This window comes from Xiphophorus couchianus, chromosome 9, assembly GCF_001444195.1.
Source record: "Xiphophorus couchianus chromosome 9, X_couchianus-1.0, whole genome shotgun sequence".
NCBI classification, from domain to species: Eukaryota; Metazoa; Chordata; class Actinopteri; order Cyprinodontiformes; family Poeciliidae; genus Xiphophorus; species Xiphophorus couchianus.
Window position 1 is genome coordinate 12,881,468 of NC_040236.1, and position 12,249 is coordinate 12,893,716.

At 38.0% G+C, this 12,249-nt stretch overlaps 1 protein-coding gene across 2 annotated transcripts in view; it reads right to left on the minus strand.

Moving 5' to 3' along the window:
• cep350 (centrosomal protein 350) overlaps positions 1 to 12,249 on the minus strand; it is a 34,751-nt gene that overhangs the window by 20,958 nt on the left and 1,544 nt on the right. For both annotated transcript variants that reach the window (XM_028027071.1, XM_028027070.1), the window contains exons 2-13: positions 11,298 to 11,386; positions 11,161 to 11,204; positions 10,955 to 11,063; positions 10,701 to 10,866; positions 9,149 to 9,741; positions 8,908 to 9,021; positions 8,093 to 8,212; positions 5,638 to 5,757; positions 2,434 to 3,167; positions 2,214 to 2,332; positions 653 to 1,665; positions 378 to 531 (exon numbers count right to left, since the gene is read on the minus strand). In XM_028027071.1, the coding sequence (XP_027882872.1) occupies positions 378 to 531; positions 653 to 1,665; positions 2,214 to 2,332; positions 2,434 to 3,167; positions 5,638 to 5,757; positions 8,093 to 8,212; positions 8,908 to 9,021; positions 9,149 to 9,741; positions 10,701 to 10,866; positions 10,955 to 11,063; positions 11,161 to 11,204; positions 11,298 to 11,373 (3,362 nt within the window). In that variant the 5' untranslated portion in view covers positions 11,374 to 11,386. The remainder of the gene's footprint in view (positions 1 to 377; positions 532 to 652; positions 1,666 to 2,213; positions 2,333 to 2,433; positions 3,168 to 5,637; positions 5,758 to 8,092; positions 8,213 to 8,907; positions 9,022 to 9,148; positions 9,742 to 10,700; positions 10,867 to 10,954; positions 11,064 to 11,160; positions 11,205 to 11,297; positions 11,387 to 12,249) is intronic.

Genomic DNA, 12,249 nt, shown 5'->3' on the forward strand with positions numbered 1-12,249 from the left:
CACAAAACAGGTAAAACAAAGGAACATTTACCACGACAATTAGGATAGATATCTATATAAATGATCAAATTAAATAATATTTTAAATAAGATGCATATTATTAATGAATTTATGTCATTATACAAACTCAAACCTGTATGTGGCCACGTGGACACGTCATTGCAATATAATACGCAACTCGCTATAACAACCAGGAAACACTTTCTGATACATGTGCAAACACCAAAATACAGAAACAATATATCTAATGATGCTTTTTAGTCTTTAAGCTAAAACTCAAGGAAATATTTATATGTGCAAAGTATTCATTCTTTCCAGCTGTGTGACATGAATGCCACCCAGTGGTCATGCTAAAGACGCCTCAGTTTTTCTGTTACCTGGGTGACTTGGGGCCTCTCTTTAGATGGCTGCTGGTTTTGCTGCTATGTGATGAAACAAAGTCATCCTCATAGACTGCTGCTTCATCTTGGCTGTTTTCGGAGTGTGAAGAATGAGGAAGTGGAGAATTATTCCCTGAAGCTCTCTCACTCACTAAAATATAAAGTGGAGAAAAGAAGATATCGTGTTACTTCCAACTGTGTGTGTCTCATAAATAAACTGGATTTTACAGTAGAATCATCCTACAACAGAAACCACTGATGGATGAATTTACCTTTAACATGGCCTTGCACATTTTTTGTGAAAATATTGATTACGCTCAGAGGACTTCCTTTGTTCAGCTCTTCCCATGGTGCTTTGCTGCCATTAAGTTGTGTAAAGGGCGGGCTGAGAGCTGTATACTGTGCTGCCTCCCTCTGGAACTCAAACAGACGCTTGTTATGACTTCTTTTACCTGCGCTGTAGTCCTCAGCCTCCAAGTAATCTAAATTACACCCATGGTTACTGGTGTAGTGAGGAGGACTTCCATCTTCCTCAGAAAAACTTCCTTCACTAAGAAGAGGACCCTCACTAATGGAACCAGCACTTGAATCGTGGAGATCAGTCTGATACGGATACACCAGATTCTCCGGTTTTTTTGTTTTTATTCTTTGTACTAGTTTTTCTGTTCTCTCTTCCATCTCCAAGTCACCAAAAATCCTCCTATCTTCTTGGGTGTAAGTGTTTAAAGTTAACCCATTTACACCAGGAGAACCAGTATGTGGATTTGTCACACTGGTGTGTGTCTTTTCATTTAAGTGGTGCGGATTCCCTGCTCCTGGAAGAACTATGCCAGTATATGAAGTATTAGCTGCATTTGTGAACGCTTTCTGTGCCCTAAAGGAGAAGTCACTACTTTCTGTAGCATGAGCAACAGTTCCTGTCCAGTGATCAACATCAAGGCTAGAGGTTCTGGGTTGCAAAACGGTATCAACATCCATGGACGTTGCTGCACCATAGTTGATCCCTTGTCCTGCAAACCTTCGGGCCTCCGTTTCGATACGGTTTGAGAGGGATGTGGCCTTTGCCTTCAGGGCTTCAATACGAGACATTCTGGTCGGGGAGAGGAGGTGAGGCGCTGCAGCCGGCTGTTCAGTGTACTTTCTGTTACTAGAGGCTAATGCTGCCTCCAGCCTTAAAAGCTGAGAGAGAAGATGTTCATTAGAAGCTACTTGTACACCGCTGGTGGGTTGAAAAGCTGGATTCAGATGATCAGGCTGAAGCACAGAGGTAAACCCAAGATCATTCCTGCGAGAGATTAGAAAAGAAAGATGGCTCACAAATAATCAGAACAAAAATAAGTGAATCAAACATAACGAAAGAAAACCAGTTCAAACAAATACATTACGACTATTGCTCAATATGAAAATATCTTAAAGTAGAACAAAAATATATACCGTTTTACCAGAGTTTGGGCAGTTTTCTTTTATCAGTATATCTTTCTCTATATCCATACATGTGATATTATTATTTAGTGAAAATAAGATGACTAAAAATTGTCAGTCAGTCAATAATTTGTGTTCTTTCATGCACCGATTACAGGAGACTGCACATGCTGTTTTCTTTTTCCTTTGATATTAAAAATATTTGTGTTTTAGTCGTTAACCAAAAAAAGCCCTTTCTGTTCAAGTCAATGGTTTCTTTTTCTAGGTAGAACCAGCATCACCTGATAAGATATAGAAACTTTGACCTTTGAGTCTTATTTGTGGCTAATTTTATGTCTGAGGCGTTTCTTACTCTACAATGTAAAGGAAGTTCACACTCAGACTAGCAAACATTTTGCAGCATGTCAGTACCTGAATAATGGCAGTGGTGGCTGCTCATTCAAAGACTTGTCACTGCTTGAGGGGCTTTGTGAAACCCCGATTTTTTTGTTTTCTTTGTCCGACTCTCCTGAAGGCTGGTACATGGGTCTCTGGAAAATAATCATTGTTAGTCCCACTTTCACAATTTTTTGTCCTCAAATTAGCTTTGAAATATAAAAAAGAGAAGCTTTCTTATCTGAAAGCCTAATACCATTTGAATGAAAGGTGCAGAATGTTGCTCAGGTGTTGTCTCGTTGAATCGGGCATCCTCCAGAAGCAGTCTGGTGTAGGTCTCCTGCAGTCGCTTTTGAACAGGACCCACAACTGCCTCAGAGGAAAGGGTCGCAGTTCTAACTACTTCTTTTTGTTTCTTGTACAGCTCCTGCAATCTTTGACTTCTTTTTGCTGTCTCCTCTTTTTCTGCTCTCTTCTCTTCTGCCTGTCGCCTCTTTCTCTCCTCTTGTTGTTGTGCAATGTATTGGCGAACTGTATCTGCGTCATAGTGCCGCTTCTTGACACTTTTGCTTGTTTTGTCAGTATTGTCAGGCTGGCATGTGGTGGGGCTAGCACTCCGGCAGACCCTGGACCTGGTGTTTGCCACTCCTGTAGATCCCCAAGCAGAGACTGGTGCCCTCGTCCGAGAACCTGACCCTCCTCTTCCTCTTCTACTACCACTGACACCCCGGGATCTTTTACGAGCACGCTCTTCTATTTCAGCTGATTTGCAATCCAGCTGAAGGTCATCAAGAATCCCCTGGATGTCTACTGACAAAACATCTGTCTTCACTCCCCGTGGCATCTTGTTCTGAGCTGAAGAAGAGGGACTGTATGAGGCTGTAGGGCGGCTGCCCATTTGCTCCTGAAAAGCACTGCGAGACCTGTCTGTGCTGTTTGGCCGAGAGCGTCTCCTCTGTTCTGAATGTGGGTCTGAGTGGTGATGGGAAGCTGGTGAAAAATATGAGGGAAAAAAAGAAAGAGGTCAGATGTGTAAATGAACAGTGCACAAATTTTTATGTCAGTATATTAACATCCAGAATGATAAACCTACCACAAAAGCAAACAGAATACTGTTTAAATCAGTTTAGTTCTGAGTTTGAATTCAAATATGGGATTAAAAAGTTAGAAGAAAACGTTATTTATTGCTTAGAAATTGAAAATTATTGAAATTTAAACGGTGTTTAATGAAGTCTGCATGGCCTCTATACTTGAGGTCTGAGTACACATCCTATTAGAGTTACGCTCAGTCTCCTTTTGCAGTCACTTTACATTTTATAACTCAGACAAAGCAATGATGTTACTTAGTCACACATTTTTGTCTTGCTTTAAAAATGTCAGTAGTTAAGCTCCTAGTAATGGTATTTTTGTTCACGTTTTACGTTTTCATCTTTTGATAACAGAAACCTCAATATAAATAATAAGTAAAACTTGTACATAAAAACACATAATTTCAAAAGTAGATAATGATTAAATCCCATTGAATGCTCAAACAAATGACTAAAAAAAAAAAGATCTGAACAGTAGCACAGATCCAGAAAGGATCAACATAATGAATGAGGCATGGCAAGAGGGTTAACAGGAGCGACTTTAATCTAGGCCAAATTGAACATTCCCATGGACCATCTAATCCAGATAGATTTTTTAGAGCATGTCTGTGAAGAGCTTTACTGGATTTCACACACACTAGATGACACATGCACTTGGGCAGTCAATAAATATCAATCCATGTATTATTGTGCATTCAACTTGACAAGCCAGTCAATCTGTATTTGTTCCGGTCAGTGGCACGCACTGCAGACATATTCAAAATAAAATGGAAGGCAGAAGCTCAGAGTGTGTGAATGCAACACTAACACCGAGTCAGACCTGAAACAGTTCTGGATTTTTTGCTCATGTCATTTTGGCTTATTTTGGTGAAAACCAATGCAAAACCTACATAATTTAGTGTAAGTTAATTCCAAAATTTATGTTTAACATAATAAATAATAATATAAAAAGCAAGTTCCCAATTTAATAAACAATTGTCAACAGTTAAAGCCTTCTCAACCTAAATAGGTTGCAACCAAGAAAAAAGAAAAGTAACAAAAAATATAGAGAAAATAAATTAACTGGCTGGAATCAACTCATGTACAGCTTGGTCAACCCTGACTGGGTTTATACAGATTAGTGAAAGCACCACAGCTGGTGGATATTGTTACAGAGTGAAAAAGATTCTTAATTGCCTACTTTTATTATTAGTGAGGTGCTCACAGAGATAAGAGATAACAGTAAGGCTGAGGAGCTAAGGAAGTACGGCTAAGTGGGTCTGTTCTAACCTTTAAAGATCTGTTATGGAATAAACTGGAATATGAGAAACTTCTGAACTAAGATGAGAAAGCAATACCGTTAATATGAGATACTATTGCAAAAATGATTAGCTTAATTTCCATATCTTATCTTGCTTTAACATTGCATGATGTCCCTATCATATTCAGTGCCATTCAGCATCTCAGCCACTAAAAATAAATATTGGCTGTGAGTATTAAGGGTAGTTAGCCTGTCCAGAGAGTCAAATCAATTGGCAGGGCATGAATGGGTGACACCAGAAATATAGTATCCTTATAAATATGGTATCCAAGTAGTCATTTGTCATTGCAATGACGACTTCAATTCGATGTGTCAAGCAGTCCTGGTAGAGTGTATAATGCCAAATGCCAACTTCTTGGTTTTAAAATAGTAAAACCCTGTGTTGCAGCATGTCTTCTCCCATATATAACTCCATTCTTAAAATAAGAAATAATGATTGGAAAAAAATTTATATATTCACAAAAAAACATAAGTCGTCTCATGTTATAGTAGCCCTCAAAGAGAAATCTGAGCTGACCTAAAGTATTAAGAGGGCAACGCTTTACCAAGAACAGGGAAAGTTCTGTTTTAAAATACTTAAAGGCATCTGTACTAAAAGGAGGAATAAACTGAGGGCTAACCCAGGGCTCTACGGGGAAAAATGTGACAGAATTTATGACATAAGCACTCATGCCCAATGCACTCCAAAGTGTCTGTATCTGTACTGCAGTGTTTTAATTATCTCAGCCAGTTTGATGCACGACTTTTGACAAGATTGCACTTAACAAAATAGAATTTTACTGATATCCAGATGCAATATGCCTGGGAACATTTTTAAAAACAATTACAGCTAGCTAGTTTATTCACAAGGTTTATAAAATACTTAAGCAATAAACCTTCTACCTTTTAGTACAATTAACACAGACATTATTGCTAAGGCCAACAGGAGTTGGATCGTGAAAGAAATTCTGAATTGTTGAAACCACATATACTGTCTGATGTTTGCCTGTAACCACTTCAAACAGCATCTCATGACAGAACATTATGTGCTGGTATGTATAGCGGGTTAACAGTTCATGTTCCTGAGCCCCACCTGTTCGGGTCTGTCTGCCAGCTGGATGGGAACTGTGCTCTTCACTGGGTAGCTTTGGAGCAGGACCTAGTACCATCTTTACCAGTTTTTGGCCCTCACGCCATGATGCAGGACTAATCACTGCAAAAGGAACAACATACACAGTTCAGATGGGAGTGCTGAAAATGGCATCACGATAAAGCAGAATGACATAGGTAAAGGGAAAAATGAGTGTATAGTTCTATGAAGATCTTTAGCATTTAGGGTAAAGTGGCTAGAAAAAAACTAAAATAAAACAAAGTTTTTCTTTTATTTTTTTATGTAGAAATTAGATTTGTTAGGTTGCCTTGTTGACAACCTAACACCTTTATCCTATCTAAAAGGACTTCCTTTGACATGGTTCACCTGCTCTGACAGATGACTCAATGCATTGCAATGTCTTGTGCACAAAATATTCAGAACAGTTCCAAGTATTCTACATCAAATAACCAAGCAGCTGTTTGAGCCGAGTTGATGAGCCAAGTGAACCTGGCCACAGATCGCAGATGTCTATTTATAGTAGCGTCCCAACATGAATCACAGACCAGTCAGACTTGAGGGACTGCACACATATTTCTGAGCAATCTGTTGGATTTCTTCAAAAGATAACTGTCAGTTTCGTACTAACATATGTTTATAATTACAAACACAGCAAAGTAACTTTGGTAATAATTTCACTTACTTGAACTTTATGTGGCTAGATTTAACTTGGACCTGACTATTCTTGCTTTAGAACTCCCTTACATGATGTGCTCTGTGTACATCATGTACACAGAGCATGAGCATCTGTGTAGCTGCCAAACAAATAGTGAAACTGAGGTGAATAGAAAGACAAGGAATCCCCAAACACGGCGTAGATGAAAAGAACAACAGAAGAGATTGTTCACAGCAGGTTTTTACAAACATGACAGCACACTATGCACCCTAACCGCCTGGTCTAACAACATAGGAGAAAAAAAAAATAATAATCAGATTTCTTCCTCTTGAGTGAGACCTTTACAACCAGTAGAAACCAGTTCGATTTCTAGCAGTCTTTGCTCTTTTCTGATATAATGAAAATAAGGGGATTTTAAATCACAAATAATCCAATTTTGTCAAACACACACATTAAACATCAACAGAAGTTGAAATAAGGAGCAAGAATATTGTATGTAATCTATTTCCAACAACTGTCTGTCTTGTTTCCAGCCATGCAGAGGCAGCTGGTGTTTAACCAACAAAGATTTAAAGATTTTCTTTTTTTAATCCTTTAAATGTGAAGCTGTATTCTGAAATGTTCATGTCAATTTGCAAAATCCTCTAGTCTGACAAAAGCTACTCAAGGGAAGCACTTTACTCATGGATTCCAAAATTTTAAGTGTTAACACCAGGGGAAACAAAAGTAATGAAAGCAGCACAAAGAAGAACAAAAACTGATGAAGATGGTAAATAATTACATGTACCCACATAAAATGTTTTGTTGGATCCGGTGGTACATGGCTGAAGCCTGGTTGTGTCTTTGTGTCTCTTGTTGGTTTTAAAGCACATTAATGCATAATAGAAAACAAATCTATGGAGATTAGGGTCATAACTCTGGATCAGTAGAGCAGTATCCCTGGTTAAAATAATGCAGTGCTTGGAAAACTGAATGTAAGACAAATCTAGGTCAGCAGCATAGACCTCAGAGCCCATCGTTTAATCTATGAACTCATCTGATGCGTGTTTCACATTCATGTCCTCAAAAGGGTGAAGTGCAGAGCAGACTGAGGGATAGCTTTTACCCCGACACAACCAGGATAGTTGAAGACTAAAATAACACATTATCAAGTCAATTAAAAAAATACTTTATTGATCCCAAAGGAAAATTAAATATTGTTATAGCTCATTAATTCACAGAGTTGTACTAAAAGGTCAATGTCCTGAGGTATATACTCTATATAACAGATGCACAGAGATAGTGATGCACAGTATATGTGAGTATATTTCAGTATATACTCACATATACTGTGCATCTATGTAACAGATGCACAGCCACACTATCTCTGTGCATCTGTTATATAGATCCCTCTGATTCCTCCATTTAAAGGGTTTTATCGTTTGTTTGTCCATGTTAACATACTGATTTGATCTTTAAGCTTGTTTTTATTTTTGCTTCCTAAAATTGTTAATACTTTCCCTAAAGATATTTCAAAAGCACGCAGACCACTTCTATGTAAAGTGCAAACTGGCACTCCATGTTTTTAAAAGTTGGCATGTGGCAGGACTCATTTTATAGACATTAATGGAAGTCTGTTTTGGATTCAGCAAAAGTTCTCCTAAAATGTTTCTAACAAAAAATGAATGCCAGAAAGAAGAGAAGCATAAAGCAGAAGTCCGGTGGCTTTCCATTTTTCATCATAATTAAATGTAGATTCAGCACTGTGTTAGCCTACATACTGAACAGTAAAGAGAACTATACCTGGTTTAAAATTCTGCTCAGATACCAGGGCAACTTTTTGGACCTTCCTGACTGGTTTGGATGGCCTCTTCTCCTTGGACCGTTCTGTTCTCTGATGCTGATGCCTGAATTTGCTGCTCTCTATACAGAAAGGACAAATAAAGAAAATACCCAACTGACTGAATAAAACAGAATTTCTTATTTTGCATACTATTTGTGCACAAAAAACGCCACAACATTTCCAGCTAGGCAAAATCAGATAACTTGTACTAAGGTATAGTAAGGTTATTTAAAAAAAAAAAAGACAACATTTTCAAAGTCACAAACATTTCTAGTCACACTGATCCGATAATTTAAAAGCCTTTAACTGAATGAGACGTTAATGAAACCACTGAGGAGGGAAGTTTTCTTTGCCTGTATGGTGCACAGAATAACTTGTGCTGTTCTGCATGTAAGCAAGCTAAGAAATATTTGGCTATTAAGAATGTGAAAACAAAAGCAGATTGTGTAAATACCATGATGACACATTAAAATAATGGTATTTCGACATAAGATTCAGATTCTCATGCCATCTTGTGCCTGTTCTGACACTTATATTTTTTGATTTATAAAACTCTAACATTCAGAGGCGTTTTAAAATTAAGAAAATCCTATGCAATCATTGATTTAGTAGATGTATTCATCTCAAATATATAAAAAAAAACACAGAATCTTAATCAAAACACAAAAACAACAAAGTTGCAAACCTGTCCAATTAGTCAAGGCTAAGTTTTTGGGGTCTTGACCGTTATAGTTAGGTAAACTAAAACACTGAGTGGCCTTGTAAATATATTTACCAGAAAATTGGTGTGATATGTCTCTGTAAACTTTTCTGTTGACGTTATGGAATTCCTCCTCTTTCCAAACTTTACCATCAGGAGTTTTGACCTTTGTCTCTGCACTGTTGAAACCTGTGGATTAAAAAAAGAAATACATTGCAAAACTTTACTTGTTACTAAAAAGTACAAACATTATTCTAATGTAGGCAGTCAAAACATAAAAGCTTAAGGAATGAGAAAAATGCATTTATTAAAATACCTTTGTATATGGGCGCTGGCGGTGCTGCTGTGACTTTCCGTATCTTTGCTGCTGGCATGCTGCTTGAACCAACATTGTCACCCTCAACAAACGCAACAATGGGCTTTTCAAGACAACTCTTAGACTTTTCCTTGTCTGTTGTCTCCTCTAAATGTTGCCTCTGTCGTCGAATGCGCTCCTTTAGTTTTTCTAATTTATCATCTGGCTGATGTCGTCTCAGGTTTTCCAACCGTTGGGTAACTGAGCCCGGACTTGAGGAAGGAGTGCTCTCCCCTTGGCGTGAAGAGCTGGGCGTCCGAGCAAAACTCTTTGATTCACGACTATCCATGACAAGTTGTGCTTTGTGCTCTGTCTTCAGGCTGTCCAAGACCGGCTGGTCATTGAGGTAGCGCACCTCAGCACTCTCCAGTGCAGAGGAGCGTATGCTGTCCAAGTCCCCGTCAGTCTGCTTGTCCCTGGTGTCTCTCTGGTAGATCAGCTGGCTGGGCAGAGGATCTGAGCTAGGCAGAGAGGATGTGTATGAAGACCCTGGCACGGACTGCAGATTGTAGGCCTCCAGCTGAGAAAAGGGATGTGAAGGCGGGGTGGTCTCTCTGGACGTACACCAGATTACATGGGATCAAGAAGAGAAACAAGATTTAGTTTTAATTTACAGCTCAGTGAACTTACAAATGAAACAGAGTTTGAAATTATTTCAGTGTGTAGGAGAGAATCTCAGCACTTAAAATATGCAGGAATAAAATTTAATTTGAAAAAACATCAAATTTAAACTGTCAGAGTTTTGTGAAAGAAAATACATTTCCCATTGAACACTGAAGATTAAGGCCATGAATGTCCTTGAGAACTCAATAAAAAACCTTTACAATCTTATATTTGAAAATTTCACATCCAAATAAAACATCAGCTGATTAATAGGTTTGGCTACATTGCTACAGGCATCTACTTAAGATCTGTTTTACTTTGCACAAGTTACGTAACATTTGGCAAGTGAATCATTACCGGTAAGTTCAACTTAGAATGAGCTGTATGCTTTATTGCTGTTACACTTCACTGACATACAGCTTTACTTTTCTCCATCAGTCAAAACTAATGGAGTTTTGTAATTAAGCAAGTTGTTCTAATTACCTTGCTGTTAACTACAGCAAGTTCCCTGTTAACTTGCTGTAGTAAACAGGGAAACGATGTTTTCAAACAGCATACTTCATTGACAAGAGGGAGTGCTCAAACTTCATGTTCAGCTATGGCTTTTAAAAGTTGTGTGGCACAAATGTTCTGCAGGTGTGTAGATTTAAAACATCAATCCTTTGGTACAGGTGCCCCCTGAATCGACAGGAGGGTACTGAAAATGTCTGGCATGAATAAATGTACTGCTGCTTTCCTAGTTTGAAAATATGTCACATTTACTAAAGCCATTTTCACCACCATTAAACTTAACGTCAATGTGAAACCAGGGGAAACTATTAAGATATTTGACATTAGTCAACACCAAACTCAAATACAGCAATGCAACAGTAATTCAGCCAATAATTGTTGTTAAATCCCTTTAGCTTACCTGTATGAGGCCAGAGGTTCTCTGAACTCCACATTGCTGTTCTTTCGTACATTGCTGTCCTGAGTGGCGTTTCTCAAAGGGCTGCGTGAGCTGCTCTTCGCTGGACTCTGCTGATTTCCACCTCTGGGTTTTGAAGTCCCTCTAGATTCATCACCTTGTTGCCCATCTATCAAGAAAAAAGGTTGGAACAAGTAATCACAACTCTAAAAACCACATGTGTCAGAATGCAGCTGATACATTTTGAAGTAACTCACCCCTGCTGCGAGATGAACTTGATGTTTTCTTCTTGGGGGAGATGGGGATGGAGTCCAGAAGAGCAGCAGTTCCTGGAGTGGCCTCCAAGCGATTTTCTATATGCCGCAGCTACAAAATAGAAGCAGGTAGAAAACACTGTAGTCCAAGGCAACAGCGACACTTAATGAATAAATGACAAACAAATATCACTGTCATGTTTACTTACAGCAGCTTTGGATTGGGCCAAAGTTTTCCATGCAGTTGTCAGCTCTGAAAAACATTTTTTTAAATCCCAATGACAAACAGATCAAATATTACTGTAGAACTACTAACATAAATTACATTTACAATTCCCGAACACACCTGTGCCAATATTGTGATCAGTAAGCAGTTGAGCAGATCTTGTATGGGGTACTTCAGTCCTCCTGCTGCTCCTCATCTCTCCCACTCACCTGCAGTCAATAGTAACACTTTTTAAAAAGTTACAAATTCAATTTATTTAGTAGATTTGATAAAAAAAATTTTTTTTTTTTAAAAACAGTAACTGAAATCATGACACAATAGACAAAATATACATGCTTGGCTTCAAGACAAACAGCCTTATAAACTCTTTACAAAATAAAGTCAAATAAAACAACGAAAAACACAAAATAAAAAATAAAAAAATTAAAATAAAAAAAGAGCACTCCCAGTGGATGAAAGCAAGCATCAGCAAAGCTGTGCTTACTGAAAACACCTGAACAGCTGGGTCAGATGACCGGTCCAACCCAAGTACTGTTTTAATCACATAATAGATACCTATTACTTAGCTCTAATTAGGGAACCTCTTTTACATAAAATAATGACAATATTGTGTTGACAAATTTGTAAATATAATCCTTCCCCGTCACAACTCTCTAATAAAGTTACTACTTGTTAGTTTATTGTGAATCCATTAAACTACCCAGAGTCATGTGATTTCTTTTATAAGTCATGCCTTTTACTCATACCAATCAAGTGACACAGCCAAGAGGTGAAACCAGTGGAAAAAAAAAAACAACTACTTTTTGTCTCTGCAACAGCTTTTTCTTTTACGATGTGGGATATGACCAAACAAAAACCAATAGGTACATTCACTAGAACTGAAGTACTCATGTTCCTTGAAATATTAAAACTGACCAACACTGACTCATTTTGGCAAAGATATGAACTGAAAGTGCATACGTCTGCATTGTCTAACACTTCTTGTTGAGCAACTAAAACAACCATCCTGGTTGCTTCAAGAATAAATGCAGTAAATTTTTAGAGTTAGATAACAATTACTATGAAATGGTAA